This window comes from Sarcophilus harrisii, chromosome 3 (genome assembly GCF_902635505.1).
Source record: "Sarcophilus harrisii chromosome 3, mSarHar1.11, whole genome shotgun sequence".
NCBI lineage: Eukaryota > Metazoa > Chordata > Mammalia > Dasyuromorphia > Dasyuridae > Sarcophilus > Sarcophilus harrisii.
The window spans coordinates 530,831,592-530,849,638 of record NC_045428.1 but is presented as its reverse complement, the minus strand read 5'-3'; the positions used below and the strand labels follow the sequence as shown (position 1 = coordinate 530,849,638).

At 40.5% G+C, this 18,047-nt stretch overlaps 2 protein-coding genes across 6 annotated transcripts in view; one reads left to right on the top strand and one right to left on the bottom strand.

Moving 5' to 3' along the window:
* The window catches only part of NUMA1 (nuclear mitotic apparatus protein 1), an 81,485-nt gene extending 74,226 nt beyond the window's left edge, over positions 1 to 7,259 (bottom strand). Inside the window, exon 1 of the mRNA XM_031962012.1 lies at positions 7,113 to 7,259. The gene's annotated coding sequence lies outside the window, so the exon portion shown is untranslated. The remainder of the gene's footprint in view (positions 1 to 7,112) is intronic.
* Positions 7,260 to 7,356: 97 nt separating this feature from the next.
* LRRC51 (leucine-rich repeat-containing protein 51) lies at positions 7,357 to 17,763 on the top strand. 5 transcript variants are annotated; one of them, XM_031962018.1, is made up of 6 exons: positions 7,357 to 7,837; positions 8,488 to 8,616; positions 12,252 to 12,389; positions 15,458 to 15,663; positions 16,785 to 16,933; positions 17,534 to 17,763. In XM_031962018.1, exons 3-6 carry the CDS (start codon positions 12,305 to 12,307, stop codon positions 17,673 to 17,675), a joined length of 582 nt encoding a protein of 193 aa, XP_031817878.1. In that variant the 5' UTR covers positions 7,357 to 7,837; positions 8,488 to 8,616; positions 12,252 to 12,304; the 3' UTR covers positions 17,676 to 17,763. The 5 variants fall into 5 exon arrangements, with proteins under 5 accessions (XP_031817878.1, XP_003764757.1, XP_031817879.1 ...); XM_031962019.1 differs by lacking the exon at positions 7,357 to 7,837 and adding an exon at positions 7,844 to 7,910; XM_003764709.4 differs by lacking the exon at positions 8,488 to 8,616.
* Positions 17,764 to 18,047: the final 284 nt, after the last annotated feature.

Sequence of the window (18,047 nt, the reverse complement as noted above, 5' to 3'; positions counted from 1 at the left end):
ATAGAAAATTTTGATTATATCAAATTAAAAAGCCTTTGTACAAACAAAAGGAATGCAAACAAGATTAGAAGGGAAGCAACAAACTGGGAAAACATTTTTACAGCTAAAGGTTCTGATAAAGGCCTCATTTCCAAAATATATAGAGAATTGACTCTAATTTATAAGAAACCAAGCCATACACCAATTGATAAATGGTCAAAGGATATGAACAGACGATTTTCAGATTTTGAAATTGAAATTATTTCCTCTCATATGAAAGTGTTCCAAATTACCATTGATCAGAGAAATGCAAATTAAGATAACTCTGAGATACCACTATACACCTGTCAGATTGGCTAAGATGACAGGAAAAAACAATGAATGTTGGAGGAGATGCGGGAAAACTGGGACGCTGATGCATTGTTGGTGGAGTTGTGAACGAATTCAACCATTCTGGAGAGCAATCTGGAACTATGCCCAAAAAGTTATCGATCTGTGCATACCCTTTGATCCAGCAATGTTACTACTGGGCTTGAATTATTCCCCAAGAGATATTAAAGAAGGGAAAGGGACCTGTATGTGCCAAAATGTTTGTGGCAGCCCTTTTTGTGGTGGCTAGAAACTGGAAAATGAATGGATGCCCATCAGTTGGAGAATGGTTGGGTAAATTGTGGTATATGAATGTTATGGAATATTATTTTTCTGTCAGAAATGACCAGCGGATGAATACAGAGAAAGACTTACACGAACTGATGCTGAGTGAAATGAGCAGAACCAGGAGATCATTATACACTTCAACAACAATACTGTATGAGGATGTATTCTAATGGAAGTGGATATCTTCAACAAAGAGAAAATCTGATTCAGTTCCAATTGATCAATGATGGACAGAAGCAGCTACACCCAGAGAAGGAACACTGGGAAATGAGTGTGAACTGTTTGCATTTTTGTTTTTCTTCTCAGGTTATTTTTACCTTCTGAATCCAATTCTTCCTATGCAACAAGAGAACTATTCAGCGGTTCTGCACACATATATTGTATCTAGGACATACTATAACATATTTAACATATATAAGACTGCCTGCCCTCTAGGAGAGGGGATGGAAGGAGGGAAGGGAAAAGTTGGAACAGAAATGAGTGCAAGAGATAATGTAAAAAATTACCCATGCATATGTACTTTCAATAAAATTATTTAAAAAAAATTTTTAAAGATAATAAGGTAATCAATTCTGATGGATGTGACTTTTTTTTAAAAAGGGGGTGATTTAAGCCAATTTCAACAGACTTGTTGTGATGGAGAGAGTCATCTGCATCCAGAGAAAGGATTGTGGGAACTGAATGTGACCTCAAAATATAGTATTTTCACCTTTTTTATTGTTTGCTTGCTTTTTGTTTTCATTCTTTTTTTTTCCTTTTTGATCTGATTTTTCTTGTGCATCATGATAACTGTGGAAATGTGTATAGAAGAATTGAACATGTTTAACATACATTGTATTATCTAAGGAAGGAGGTAGGAGGAAGGGAAAAAATTTAGGAAAACAAGGTTTTGCAAGGGTGAATGTTGAAAACTATCTTTGCATGTATTTTAAAAATAAAAAGCTTAAAAAAAAAATTGTAGTCTGAAAGAATTCAGCTCAAATTCTGTTTTAGATACTTCATTTTATCACCCTCAGCCTTGGGCTCCTAATTTTTATAATGGGTATAATAACATCTAAATCTCAAGGTTGTGGTGGGGATTAAATTAGATATAAATACACCTAGTATTCATAAAAACATATCTAATTATTATCATCATAGGTCCACATTGATAATATGCAACTAGCTAAAGATGTTTTCCATTACTCATCATTAAGCACATGAAATCGTTAAGTTCTCTTAGAATTGAAAAGAATTGAAAATTAAAAGGCATGGAGTACAAATTATATAGACATAGACATGTAAGCGTGCACACGAAAACACACACACATACACAAATAAACCTCCCCACAAAGCCATTTCCTAATAGATAAGTGGTAAAGAAATATAAACAATTCTCAAAAGAATTTCAAAGTTCTTGAAAGAAAATTCCAGATCATTAATTTTAAAAATGCAAATCAAAACTATCCTAAGATTTCATACCTTACATTTCATAAATTGGAGCAAAGATGATCAAAGATGCCAATAGTCAAAGTTGGAGTTATGCGAAGTTAGGCACATCGGCATATTGTTTGTGCAAGGAACAGTAAAACAAATTTGGAATTATGCAAATAAAGTGATTAAAATGTCTATCTTTTCATCCAGAGATTCCCTTACTAGGTCAATAGTCCCAAGAAGTCATTGGTAAAAAGAAAGTTCCCACACACCAAAATATCTACAGCAGCACTTTTAGTGATAGCAAAGAATTGGAAACAAAGTAGATGTCCATTGATTGGAAAAGGTTTTCCTGAACTGAAACAGTCAAGTACATAGAGCCAAAAAAAAAAAAAAAAAAAAAAAAAAAGTACATACACTATGAGTACAATAATTTAAATGAAAAGAAACACACACACGTTGCAAAATTATAAAACAAAACAAGTCTCAAAAGAAGATATTTAAAAACATATTCCCAATCTAGTTCTGTGTAGAGGTGGATAATTCACAAGCGTTGCCTACTGCACATATTTTCAGATTTTTTTCAATGTATAAAAAGTATGCTGAGTTTTTCATCTTATTTTTTCCTGTCTTTAAAAAAAGACAAACACCACTATTTGTTACATGGGATGGATCTTAGTGAGGCTGTAAAAATAAAAAAAAGGAGAAAGAAATGCTGGGAGAAACTGTTGATATTTTTTAACAAACGAAGCTGGCCTTGCTCTACTAGACCTAAAACTATATTATAAAGCAGCTGTCATCAAAACCATTTGGTATTGGCTAAGAAATAGAGCAATGAATTAGTGGAATAGGGTAGGTTCACAAGACACAAATAGTCAATGCCAATCTAGTGTTAGATAAACCCAAAGATCCCAGCTTTTGGGATAAGATTTAAAGGATGATACTATATGCAAATTAGAATGATACGTCTACCTTTCAGGTCTGTGGAGTAGGAAGGAATTTGTTGGCCAAAGAACTGGAGAGCATTATGAAATACAAAATGGATAATTCTAGTTATATTAAAAACATTTTGTGCAAACAAAACCAATGCAGACAAGATTAAAAAGGAAGCAGAAAACTGCGAAAAAATTATTACACCCAAGGTTTCTGATAAAGATCTTATAAAACATATAATTAGCACAAATTTATACGAATACAAACCATTCTCCAACTGACAAATGGTTAATGGATATGAAAATTTTTCAGATGAAGAAATTAAAAACCATTTCTAGTCATATTAAAAAATGCTCAAAATCACTACTGATCACAGAAATGCAAATTAAGATAAACTCTGAGGTACCATTACACACCTCTCAGATTGACTAAAATGACAGGAAAAGATAATGATCAATGTTATAGGGGCGGTGGGAAAATTGGGACACTAATACATTGTTGAAGTTGTGAACAGATCCAACCCGTTTGGATAACAATCTGGAACTATGCCCAAAGGGGAATGAAACTGTGCATATCCTTTGATCCAGCCGTTATCTCAAAGAGATTTTAAAGGAGGGAAAAGGACCCACATGTGCAAAAATGTTTGTGGCAGCCTTTTTCATAGTGACAAGAAACTGGAAACTGAATGGATGCTTATCAGTTGGAGAAAGTCTGAACAAGTTATGCAGGGGGTCCTCAAACTTTTTAAATAGGGGGCCAGTTCACTGTCCATCAGACTGTTGGAGGGCCGGATTATAGTAAAAACAAAAACTTTGTTTTGTGGGCTTTTAAATAAAGAAACTTCATAGCCCTGGGTGAGGGGGATAAATGTCCTCAACTGCTGCATCTGGCCCGCGGGCCCTAGTTTGAGGACCCCTGATTGTATGTGAATGTTATGAAAGATTATTGTTCTGTAAGGAGGAAATCCTCAGCAGGATTTCAGAAGGCCTGGAAAGACTTACATGAACTGATTCTAAGTGAAGGTAACCAAGAGAACACTGTGCATACACAGCAAAAAGATTATGTGATGATCAACTCTGATGGATGTGGCTCTTTTCATCAATGAGGTGATTTCAAGGAAATTTCAATGGACTTGTGATGGAGAGAGCCATCTGCATTGAGAAAAGCATCATAGGGACTGAATGTGAATCACAACATGGTATTTTCATCTTTTTTTGTTTGCTTTTTTCTTTCTCATTTTTTTGTTTTTGATCTGATTTCTTATGCAGCATGATAAATGTGGAAATATGTGTAGAAGAATTGCACATGTTTAATATATATTGGATTGCTTGCTGTCTAGAGGAGAAAAGGAGGGAGAGGGAAGAAGAAAAGTTTGGAGCATAAACGTTTTTGCAAGGGTAAATGTTGAATGCTGTCTTTGCCAGTATTTTGGAGGGCTAATCTACATCCAGAAAGATGACTGTGGGGACTGGGGACTGTGGGGACTGGGGGACTACAAGATAATGTTTTCACCTTTTTTGCCGTTTGTTTGCTTTTTTTTCCATTCTTTTTCCTTTTGATCTGATTTTTCTTGTACAGCACAATAAATGTGGAAATATGTATATAAAAATTGCATGTGTTTAACATATATTGATTGGATTACTTGCTCTACTGAGGACGGGGAAAGTAGGGAGAAAAATTTGGAGCAAAGTTTTGCAAGGGTGAATATGAAAATTATGCATATATTTTGAAAATAAAAAGCTATTATTAAAAAAAAAAGAAAGAAAATAAGGGGCTATTATTTAAAAAAAAAAAAAGAAAGAAAGAAAAACAGCCCTCCCCCCACAGAAACCACAACAAAAATAAAGTTTAAAAGATAATTTTTTAAATTGACAGAAACTTCATTTTTTTAAAATGATGCTAACAGAGAAAAAGAGTTGGCCTGACACTCACTATTAATAAAAATAAAAGTTTCTGCTCTGTTGCACCTGTTTTCCTTATACTGTCTCCCTATTCCCAAGTTTTTATTTTCTTCTTTTCCTTTTAATCTCTCCTTCACAAAACACTGACAACACTGATTGTTCTTTTATCTATCTTATTTAAGCCCCTTTTCCCTTAGCTTGTTTCTGTCCCCTCCTAATCCCCTTTTGAGTTTAATCTGTTTCTAGATGAGATCCTTATTTGTGTGAGGGTGTTATGACAGTGCTCAATCTTCCTTTATCCTATTCAAAGGCGAATAAGGTGCACTGCTTATTCTATCCTCCATGACTGCTTCCTTTTTAAAATTCAGCTGAAACATAAGATTCCTTCAGTCTCTCATTTTAATTCTATATGAATGTTTCAAATGTATCTCTTCATTTTATGCACCTTTATTATGTGATAGTTATTTCTTACCCCTTCTTTTTCAGGAAAACTTCACCACTTCTCTCTTTCTCTACAATGAAAAATGCTTGTTTGGGATCTCTCCTGCCTACTTACCAGCAAGTGAAGCTGCCAAGTGCTTTTAATAGATATACATACACACACAAAATGACTTAAGTAGTAGGGCCAAAGTGCTTCAGCAAATTAAGACATTGTTTTCAGAAAGCTTAGGTGCTAAACAATACATAAGTGCCAGCAATTACATCAAGAGACTTCACTTGCTTCCTTGTATACCAGCAAAGACTAAGCAGATTCATTTTGTAGACTAAAGCTTAGAATGAATAATCCCCAGCTGCCTTGTTTAGCTACTAATATTAAAAAGGGGATCAAGTACTTAATAATTTATCCATCTCACTGTCAATCAAGTCAGTCTCACATATTAAGGCATTGTGATCATCCTCCAGTTGAAGGGAAAAGACATAGCCCAAATCAAAATGGGGTCCTGAAAGCACTACTAAACAACAACCAAAAAAAATTGTTTTTATTTCCTTATCTTTCAGAAAAGTCTTTTCAATTCAAGCAATCAGCAAATTATATACAAGATAAATAGGAAATAGTTAACAGAGGGAAGGTACTAGAATTAAGAGAGATTGGGAAAACCTTCCTCTATAAGATGGGGCTTTCGTGGAGACTAAAAGGAAGCCAGGGAAATCTGTGAGCAGAATTGAGGAGGAAGGGCATTGCAGATATGGGGGTACAGGCAGAGAAAATTTAGTGCCTCCTTGAAGTGTCTCATTCTTTTGTCTCAATTCTTTTCCTTTCTCAATGGCTCCTTATTACCTCTAGGAACAAACACAAATCCCTAAGTATATTTTAGAAGAATTTCCCCCATCTTAGTCCATCCTAACTCCCCAGGTCTCATCACAATGCCTGGTCCTCAACAGCCCCCTAAGAAGTGCTCACTGTCTCATACGTCACTGCCCTTCACGTACTTTAGATCTTTAGTTTTTCGCTATGAGCCCATCTCTTGTGACTGCGCCCGGGACCGCCTTTTTTCGGTCGGGTCCGATTCTGGGATCCATTTGGGACTCCCTTGGAGCGGTTCGCCATTTCCTTCTCCAGCTCCTTTTACCAGTACGGAAACTTAGTTAAGCTTGGGTAAGTGACTTGCCCAGAGTCACGGAGCTAGTAAATGTCCGAGATCAGCTTTGAGCTCCGGACTCCAGGCCGTTGCTCCGTCTGCTGCGCCAACTAGCAGCTCAGCAAGTGCTTGTGGACTAGATCTAGACCCTCCAAGTCTACCGTCCACCTCCAAGAATTTTTAGCCTTTAAATAAATTCATATGCCCTTACCAGAAAATGACCCTGTTTATTTTGAAAAAGAAACTCCGCTTGTACTTTCACCTGTACTTGCCGTGGCTCCCAGTCGAAGGAGAGCTTCTAAAGGTCCGTGTCCCTCCTGCCGGTGTTCCTCTACCCCATACCAGCGCTAAGTAGGGCTTCCCATACTTCTCAGACCCCTTCCCTCAAAGCCCCCTCCCCCATCTAAAGGCAGCGTCCACAGTCCCTCTCCAGCCCTAACACATCCGAGCCGTCCTCGAACCTCCCCAACTCAGCTTCTCTCTTTTCCCCTCTCCCCTCTCGCGCTCTTTTCTCCCCGCCCACCCCTCCCCCTCGCCCACCGCCCTTCTGGAGACCCCTCACATCTTCTACCCCAAGGCCCGTAACACCTCCCTTCTATTTCTTCACTCTGACACTAGGGTGCATCCTTGACTCCCCTTCTGGGCTTACCTGGCCGCGCACGCGCGCCGTCCCTTTCAGAGGCTCGAACTTCTAGGGCGGGCTGAGGGTCTCATTTTCTACACTCACTCTCTTCGCCACTTCCCCACCCCCATCCTCCGGGAGCCACCTCAGCCGCCACCGCCGCCTAGACCCACGGTTTGAACTGCAGCGCCGCCCCCTCGCGCTGCGTATTCATTGGCCAAAACAAGAAGACTTCATCGTGCACATGCGCATTCTCGCAGCCCTTGGCAGTATGGGGAAAAGTTGGTTGGGAGAAGGGAACTTGGAGCCGGAGATGGGTGGAGCAATGAGAAGTCTTGACTCACTCCGGCCGGAGGGAGGCTAGAACTACAAATCCCAGTATTCCTTGAGATTTCCTCAGAGATTGTGCAGGGACCCTGGCCAGAACGGGAAATGGAGCGGGGATGGTAAATGTACAGGTCGGGAGAAGTTAGGAGGGATGACTTTAGAGACTAAAAACCCTTAGAAGGCCAAACCATGCCGAAGTCTCGGTTGATAACTTTGGAAGCCTTAAACTACAAGTCCCAAGATCCCTGGCAGCTCAGTAAAACTTCTCGTTGGCCGTTGCGAGAGACGACGAGTGCTATAGATCCCGGCATGCCTCGGGGCAAGGCGTACAGAGGTTGGGAGGCTATGATGATGATGGTTACCATGGAGTTGCGCTAAGTGTGTCGCTGTCTACGGAAAGGCAAAGACTAAAGGAGACGGAGCTGGTGAGTTTGGGCAGCAGCTGGGGAGCCCACTGGGCAAGGATTGAGGCGGGAACCGATGTCATGTCAAGTATAGGTAGCCATACTACAAGGACCTGAGGTGGCCCCCAGAGCAGGGATAGCTAAAATAGAAGAATCTGCGATAGTCCCGGGTGGGGATGGGGAAGAAGTAACCCAGAGAGACCCCTAGTAGAGAGCCTGGCATGAGCCCCAGACACGAGGATCGGGGGACCCCCCCCTCATTATTCATTCAACAACCATGAAGTGCTTATACATCATCCAGGCACTGGGCTAAACAGTTTGTTCAAAAACAAAACGAAAAATTCCAGTACTTAAGAATACGTTTTGGGTTTGTTTTTTGTTTTTTTTGGGGGGGGGGGTGGACAAGTAAAATAATTGGGGTGAGAGTATGGGAAGTGGTCGGGCTTGGTCTAGTGAAGAGGCACTTGAATTTTAACCTTGATTCAGGAATTCTAAGAGATAAAGGAAGATGAGAAGAGTATACCAGATGGGCGGAGGTGAAGCAAGAAGGGCGTGAACAAAGGCACAGAGGCCAGTTTCGCTGCCGAGTGGGAAACTAGCATGGGAAAGTAGACTGGAGTCAATTTGTAAAGGGCTTTCAATATCAAACAAAAGTTTATATTTTAACTTAGTGACAATTTGGGAGCATCTGGAGCAGAGGAGTGACCTATGCTTTAGGAATATCAGTTTGGCAAATCTGTGGAAGATGGAATGGAGAGGCCAGAGACTGGAGGCAGGGAGACCAATTAGGGACTTTTGAGGTATTTGCTAGGCATGGCAGAGGGTGGGTACTCTCCATCCTATTTCCATAGCCTAGGAATTTTAAATTCCTATGGGTAATTGGCACAATACTATTGGGATGGGGAAGAAGGGACCACTACCAAAATGGGGGAAAGGGCAAATATGTTATGGGAATATGAGAGTCACAACACAGGCAAGCCAGCCTGCCTTGGTTTCCTCCCCTTTCAATAAGTCTGCTCCAAGTAACTAGCGATTTTGAAGCCTAGAGCTAGTCTTTTACACTCTTTCACTTTTCAATTGCCCTATGAAAGTCCAATTAAATCATGGTCTTTACTTTATTCTCTATTTCCTTTGATATTCTATGCTCATGTGCCCATGGAAACATGGATATTTCCATTGAATCACTTCTTGAGTGCTGTTTATTCCTCTCATTTCCTCAGTAGGGTAAGACAGGAGAAAAAACATACTCTGTTCTCCAGTGTCACTTCCAATCCCTCCATCTGCATTTATTAACTCAGCAAATACTTCCTCTTTTTAGGCTCAGTACATTCTTCTAAATGGTAGTTTGCTGGCATAGTGGATAAAATGGTAGACTTTGGAGTCAAGAAGTTTTGAACTTAAATCTTATCTCAGAGACTATCTGTGTGACCCTGTGGAAGACATTTAATCTATTTCATCTATAAAATTAGCATAAGAATACTTATGGCTTTTATCTCGTGGTGTCATGGTCACTCTTTTCTCAGGTTCAGTACTTGACTCAGTCTTCCCCTCTGAGGATGGGGAGCTTGGAGCCGGAGATGATAACAATCCTTGGAGATCACAAACCTTGGGACCCCAAACCTTATCCGAATATTTGGAAATTTCAGTTTACACACTGAGGTTCCCTCACACACTGGCCTCCCAATCAATATGCCTAAGCTACCCATAGAGATGGTTCTACCTTAAAATCTACCATTGCCCATAATTGTGTTGTTTGTTGTCTTGAATCTTTGATAACCCTTTGTACTCTTGCATTATTCCTAAAACTGACCACCATCCTCAACATAATCTTCATTCCCTCCATTCTTTCTTGTTCCCCTCCTTGCTCTGGCTTTAGAGATGATCAGTTCAACACTTGTACCTTTGACTAGTTGACCTTTCATCTAGACTTTGTCAAAACCATGCTACCCTCATTCTCCTCCTCTTCTAATTCGCAAATGACCAAAAAAGGAAAATTGACTGGATTCCATTATTATCAATTCTCAACTGAGTCCTCAGAGCTACATGATGATTCTTTTATTCTTCTGGGATTGATTCTCAGAATTCCTTGAACTGATTCATCTCTGTTCAGATTTCCTGGTACTATTTACTCCATTCCCCTCCACCCTTACCAAAAGACTCAAGTCCTGCCTTGGTGGGAAAAAAAGCAGTTATCCATTTCTAGTCAAATTCTCCTTTCCTATGATATAACTACATTACCATCTTTCATTCTTTCCTTTTACTCCCCTATCTGGAAAAGTTTTAGTTGAGTACTCAATTTGGAGGCCCACCTATTTCTATTATGTTAGAAAATTACTTCATTATATATCACCATATCCTTTCTCCTTTAAAGAAAAAGTCACTATTTCCTTGAAGCCTTATCCCACTGAGTATTCTCAAATCTCATAATTTTTCTTAAGCATTAGATGCTCTTAACCCATTCTTGTCCTTATTTGTGTTATGTATCTGAGTATCCCCAACCTTCTTAAACTGTAAGGTCTCTGACAAAATTCGTATCTGTAATGCCCCAGTCTTTGATAAAGAATGGGTCTCTTTTCCAAGATCAACTTCTCTGTTTGCATTCTTAATCCCATCCATTCCAGTCTTCTCTTCCATTATCCCCTGGTTCATCTTCCCTCTTTTATCAATTGGTTCTCACTGCTGTCTACATCACCTATTATGTCATTGGTTCTTTTCAGAAATGAAGGACAAACGATAAATATCCTCAAACCTCTCCATTCTTAAAATACTTTCATTTGCTCCCATATTATCATTTGTTTTTGAAGATGACCAGTGACATCATGGGGCACGTCTTGATGACATGTGAAATTACATTTATGTGAGTTGGGGTAGCACAAAGTCCTCTCTTCCTGAATCCCAGAAGTCCACTGGCAGGACAAAAATGAAGATGACTGGCAATGGTTCAGGAGACAGTGGGGACTTGGGCATCTTTGATGCCAGAGCAACCTCTTAAGTGCTTGTAGCACCTGCTTTAGCAACCTTCATGGCTGTTGGAACAAATTGTTCCATCTCATCTGCTAGGGAAAAGTCTTCACATGCTCGGGATAGACATTCACCTAACCCACCAACAGGTCAGTTATCCTCAGCTTGTTTTAGCAGAGATGGTTCTACTGGAGTGTGGCCACTGCATATGCTTACAGTTTGAGAACAGCAGGTGAAACTTGGGTCAATCAGGTGGTTACTGAAGGTGTATGAGCAGCCCTTGGATAAGGGCTCAGCAAGCCCTCACTCCAGAGATTCTGTCTCCTGAACACTGCATCCCTTCTCCCCCTCCCCCGGCACATATTAGTTATCAATCTATAGCCCCTAAACATAAGGGGACTTCTCTCTTTTGGAGCCATCCTACATTTGTTGCCTCTACTTCCTTACTTTTCAGGCCACTGCAGTTCCACTATTAATCTAAAAGTTTTCTCTCAGATGACCCACAATCCTTTAGCTGCTAAATCCGCTACCCTTCTGATCTTGCTGGAACTTCCAACACTCATTTGCTCCTAGATATTGTCACTTCTTAATTTGCATGACATTGCTTTCTTCTGGTTCTCCCATCTAATAGCTTCTTTTCTGGTTCTTTTGCTTCATCATTGATTTATTAGGTAGCTACTATTACCATTTTATCAGAACAAATAATGGATATTTTTGGTGGGAGATGCTCTAGCAGCTGGAGGAATTAGGAAGGCCTCAAGAAAAAAAAAAAAGGCATTTGGGATTTACTTAAAAGGAAACCAAGAATTCTAAAAGGCAAAGATAAGCCTGGAAAAGTTTGAGCAATATCCGAGGCCACAGAGGCCAAGTATCATAGAGGTAGGCTTGACTATAATAGCTATTTGCTCCAACGCTCTCGATTTATAAATGAGGCTCTTATAACAGCCAATATGTCAGAAAACCTGGGTTCAGGTCCAAGTCCCATCACATATTGGTTTGTGTAACCCTGGGTAACTCACTTAAACTTATGGCACTGTGTATTAGTGGAGTTTACTTGAGTTCCCTCTACCAGTGACATCCTGAAAGTGATATGATTACAACCCTTCCATTATGTCTTAGAATCCTTAGCTTCCTTCTCTTAGTTCATACCTCCTTAGGGAAACCTTCCCTGCCACCATGAGTTGTTACCTTTTTCTCCCTTAAATTATCTTGTATTTGGTTGTTTTCCCATACCGCCCCGTTTCCCTGTCACCCCAGCATGTTGGCTTCCATAGGGGGAGGCATCCAACTATGCCGCTGGCTTGCTGAACAAATCCCATTTTCTCACCATTTATCTCCCCTTCTCCTTTTGTTAAATTAGGGCTATGTGCCCATCTTGTCTATTTGCCAGTGTTGTTGTGAAACTGAAATAAATATGGGAAAGCATGTTGTGAGCCAAAAATTCTCCAAATGCAGCCCCTCTCTGTCTCCTTAGGCTGGCAGTTCAGGGCCCCATGCTTCTCCTTCACCCCCCATAATGGCTGAAATATGACTGACAACTGGGATTATGTGAAGACTTTGGCACAAGAGCCACCCCTCGACTTCTCCTTCAAAAGTATAAACTTCATCCAAGGTGAGCCTAATGTGCGTGGCCTCTTTCTTCTTCCTTCTCCCTCCAATACCAGTACCTCATTCAACTTGAGTAACTTTTTTTATCTCTGAACAATTTGTTTTCCCTTTTCCAAATCTTTGCTTTTTAAAAATATATTTGAAAAAGGGGATGGAAAAAAATGGCTTGACACTTTATAAAGGCTAAGCTGGACACAAATTAGTAGCCTTTACATGGCTAATGTAATTATGAAAATGAGAATAGGACTTTTAAGATGATCTGGTCTAATTGCCCCTTTACTCTCTCAATGCATAGCACAGTATATAGCATATAGTGAACACCTGACACATGCTTGTTGTATACCTGACATTAGTTTTGTGACTCAGACACACATTTATCCTATCAACCTATTTGTAATAAGGCTATTCTAGCAGCAAATACTATTCAGATGTTGAGAGCCTAACAGCAGGTGCTTTATCAATCTTAAAGCACTACAAATTATTGCCAGCTGCTTTTTCATATGTGGAAACTGAAGCCTAAACAGGGAACTTGACTTGCTCAAAGTAACAAAACATAGCACTTGCTTTACTTTGAAATCATGGGAAAATTACTGTCTTTCCGTATCTTTAAAATGGGGATAAATACCTGCACTATCTACTTCTCAGAGAGGTTGTGACAAAAGTACTTTGCAAACTTTAAAGGACTAGAGATTGCAACTGTGCTTTCATTGGGAGGGGAAACTTCCATGTGAGGATGCTATCACTGCAGGTCTTCAATGTTCCTCCAAGAGTTTCCTCCATCACTGAGAAATTGAATGACTTGCCCAGTGTCACCAAGCAAGTATGTATCAGAGGCAGGTTTTAGACCCAGGTCTTCCTGGTTTCAATGCTGGTTCTATCCATTATCACTGCCTGTAAACCTGAATGCTTCATATGGGTATTATTAATGGGTGGTAATGTCAGGGCTTGAACCCAAATCCCTTGACTGCAGTGTCCTTCAAACAAATTTTCATACCAGCTGTAGTCTTCAAAGGACTGCAGAGTTAGGATGAATAATAGCCTCTCCTGATGTTAAAAAAAAAAAAAAAAAAAAAAAAAGCATCACAGGGACATGACAAAGCCAAGCCACTGTCAGATCCGTCATCAGATGCTATTCTCTCTTCTGCTTTTGTGGGAGTCAAATATGCAGAGAAATTGGAAAGGCAAATTGGGCTATTCACTTCTTAGTGAAGCTAAAGACTGAATCAGTTAATAAGAAGAGCAGATAGTAAGAGTGCCTGGTAGATGTAAAAGAACTCTGGGGTCTCAACTGATTATTACCTGTCAGTCACAGAAGCTCCTGATGCCTTGTTTTTTTAATCTAAAAATGAATTCAACTAGGTGACCCCTGCATCCCTTCCAGCTCAAAATTTTTGAACTTATGATCAGATTAAAGACAAAAAGCCAAATGAGAGGCCACAGATGCCCCAGTTTGCTTCAGGACAGTAAAACAATGTGATTCAATTTGAATTGGCACACTCCTCATCTGACAAACCATCTTTGAAGCCTTGAGACTTCCCAAGGAAAAAGACTGTCTCCAGCTGAAAGTCTGAGCACTGTGACAGATATGTAAAAGGATGTCATGGAGTATAGGGACATCTCTTCCTCTCTTGGTGGGCAGGAAAACAAAACACACATCAACCTATCTCTTGAGGAAATATTCCAAAGTTTTAGGATTAGATAGGTCTTAAGCTCAGACATCTGCCCTCATGAAAATCTGCTCTAAAAGGGAAATAACTGCTCCATTCTGGCTACTGAGCCATTTTGTCATTGGATGGTACTCATTTTTAGGCAAATTCTTTTTCCATTCTGTGCCATAGCTTCAAGCTCTATAAAATAAGGGAGCCATCCTGCTGACATTCTTTCAGTATGTAGTTTCCACACTGAAGCCAATTATCCCTTTCAACTTCAGCATTGCTTTTTGAAGAAGAGAGATCAGCACTTAACTTCACTAGCCTCTACTTCCTTCTACCTCAAGAACTGTGCTGCAGCACAATGTGCTCCCTACCCCTTCTATGTAATGACTGTCCTCCAGAGCCCTTAATGAGTACCAGGCAATCTGTACCTAAGAACAAGAAATTTGTGTGGGAGCAAGGAGGGAAAGAGCAAACTAAGGGTTTTGTTTTTTGTAGTAGTGTCAGATTTGAGCTTGGAAAATACGAGAGGAACATTCAGAAATCCTGAGCTCTGGTTCCTAGTTCCTTTAATTGTGACTTTGAATAAGTCCCTTCCCTTTCTGGGTCTGAGTGTCTTGAGTTTTCTCCTGTTAAAAAATTAAGAAAAAAATTGGATGAGATAGTCTCTCAAATAAGCTATTAGCTGAAAATGAGTTACTGTAACAGGCCATAAATTCATAGCATTCAGAAATGGAAGAAATGTACAGCAATAAGGTTAGAGTAGTTATGGTGGTTTATGAATCTAGTACAACTGTTTGTGAGTTTAGCTGAAATTGGCTGTCTTTAATTTGGTGTCATGGTTTCATCTTTTTTTTAGCTTAAAGACTCTCTAGATAATATAGTCCAAATTTTAGATGAAGAAACTGAAGCCCAAAGGGAATAAAGCTGACTTGTCCAAAGTCAGATAACTAGCTTTGGCAAGGGTAGGATTCTAAAGGGTCCAATTTAAAACCTATTGCCCTTCCTACCACACTCCCCACAATGGGTCTAGTTCTACTTTCTGGGCTCACATCTAATTCCTTTCTTTTACCCGTTCCCCCACCAGTCTTTCCCAGGAAAAATTTCTCCAATCCTTTCAATTGATTCTCATGTAGTCCTACTCAAAGTTACTTTACTTATCCTTATTGTTCCTAAAACCCACTCTTCCAGAAATGAATTCCAGGTGAGCCCTAACCAGGGTAGACACTTGCCCTCATTCTGGCCCTGTGATCCATAATGCAGACTGACAGCATAGCTCTGTGGGAGAGTGGCATGTGGCAGCTGACTGTGACCCTGAACAGTTCTGGGTTGTTCTGGTTGGCCTCAGACTGATATGGGAAGAAAAGACCCTTGCGCCTGGAGCTCCTGGCTAACCACTGCCCACAATCTGTCCCTGCAGACCTGATAAGTGAGGAGCCCAGGGCTGGGCTCCGGCCAGTAAAGCGTTCTACTCAGGGTAAGTCATTGACCCAGGCTGTGCGCATTAACAACAACGTGCTCAATGACCTCACCGACTTCAGTCAAACTATGTCGCAGCTGTTGGAGCATCCCCAGAACCTGGCTTGGATTGACCTGTCCTTCAATGACCTGCCCAACATCGACCCCGTAGGTGCCCGAGTCCCCAGGGGAGGGAAGAGAATGCCAGGTGAGACATGGGCCACAGGCAGATGGGGGAGGGGAAGAATCGCAAGAGGAAACATCAATGATGTACACAAGGCCTAAGGTATTTATGAAATACCTGCCATATACCTAGCACTGTAGGGAAGGGCAGTGGTATATATTAGAAGGTAAGGGTTCCTTCTTACCTTCCTGTGCCACGTTTTCTTCTTTTCCTCCAGTTTTCTCTGTGGGGGTCATCATAAACAGCTTAGAAATGGGTATCTTAAACTACTATTACTATTGAAGAAGAAACTAAGAACTTAATATCTGCTAAACACCATGTTAGGCACTGGACACTGGGGCAAGAAAAATAAAATGGGATGTATGACAGCCCTTTTCTTAAGGATTCATCCTGTCACAGAATGAATTCTAGTCGTTTTCTCTTCTGGAACCGTCAGAGGAAGAATAAAAGAATCAAAATTTGGGAAAGATCTTAATGAGACCAGGTCTGCCCATTCCCAGATGTGTGACTGGGGCAAGTTACTTGACCTTTCCAAGTTTCATGTTTCCAATACCTTGTACATAGTCACTTCAAAGGTTGTGAAATTAAATCCCTCATCTCTAAAATCAGATATTCAGAAGGCTTTTGTAAAGTGCTTTGTAAAGATCATACCACTTGCAATATAGCTTCTTAATTTTGCAAGAAAACAAAGATTGAGACTAGCTCAGTCATGACCTAAATAAGGCAGAACAGAGTGAGAAAAACATGGAATATCATGTCAGGAGAGAGCCCTCTGCTTCATAAATACATGACCACCCTTGATACAAGTCTTGTTTTCTTTGCTTATAAATTGGGATATTCCTTGTACTACCTCTTCTCATGAGGTTGTTATTAAGAAAGAGTACATACTTAAGAAATGCATGGAGTAGACAGAAGGAATCTCCTATCTTCTTTGCACCAGACCATACTGCTTCCTAGCTTCCAGAAGGGATTAGGTCACCCATAGAGTGGATTCTAATGAAAAGAGCATCCCCTCAAAACTAGATTCCCAAGTCTCTTGCCACCTTCATAAACCAGCTTCTAGAACTTGCTGAACCTGGTACTTTGTCCCTTTTTCATCCACCAGGTGCTGACCACCTTCCACAATTTAAGCGTTCTTTATCTCCATGGCAACTGCATCCATCGCCTGACAGAAGTGGATAAGCTGTCAAGTCTTCCCAAGCTTCGGAGCTTAACCCTCCATGGAAACCCCATAGAGGATGAAAAGGGGTACAGGTAACGCCCCTGGCCTGAGACCCCAAGGAAAGGGAACAAAAGGCTCAAGACTCTCATCCTCTGAAGTACAAGCTGAGGGGACAGCACAGGTTGTAGACATAGGAGAAAGGGAACTTTACCATGTTCTCAAAAGGAGGTAATCTGTAGCCCAATCAAATGGTCCCTTTCCTTGAGGGAAGGGAAGGGAATGGAATGGAAGAGGCCCATGTCTAACTTCTTTATGGCCTAGAACAGAGAATGAATCCAATTGGAGTGAGTGGCAAAGATTCCCAAGTCATTATCTTGAATTGCAGAAGCCTCAATGATTAGAACATAATGGGACTGAGAAGTGACTGATTTAGAGCTTCCTGTCCCATGCCATCCCCACATTGGATAGATGCTAATTCCCTTATGTATCTCTGGAAGAGAATGGCAGTAGTCCTCTCTTTGTTGAAGGACACTTTGTTCTTACTATTTCAAGAGCTAATGTAAGGAGGAAAATATTAATAACTCTTTGGGGCATGTAATTAAGTGATCCTGATTTTCACATCTAGCCACTCACAATACCTCTATCCTTTCTTCCCATTCTGGGGAGCACACAATCCTGTGTCTTCCCTCCAGGCAATATGTGCTGTCCATCCTACCCCGAATTACGACGTTTGACTTCAGTGGTGTCACCAAACAAGACCGGATCACAGCCACTATTTGGAGACGAATGAATGTGAAGCCCAAGAAGGTCCGAATCAAACGGGATAATTTTTGATAACTTCCTATCAATGCTCTCTAAAACTCTAGTACCCTTTCCCTCATTATTTAGTTAAGCAATAAAGGAAATGATCTGTTGTAGGGGACTTGAATCCCTCAGCTGCGTGTTGAGGTGCCCTTCAAAAGGACAAAGTAGACAGCAACTCTTATCAAAATAGATAGCATGACACCACTCAGCCCCAATCATGCATAAGGAAACAGAATCTGGCCTTGCTATCTATCCTGAAGCCTGAAATTTGATCGATACCTAGAGGGCATCATCTGACCTGACAGGCTCCCTTCCTCAAACTTTGTAAGTGGCTGTATAGGACCATTCTTTCTGATGGCCACCCTTGCCCAAAGGCCACAGAATGTCAAAACCTCAGCTAGA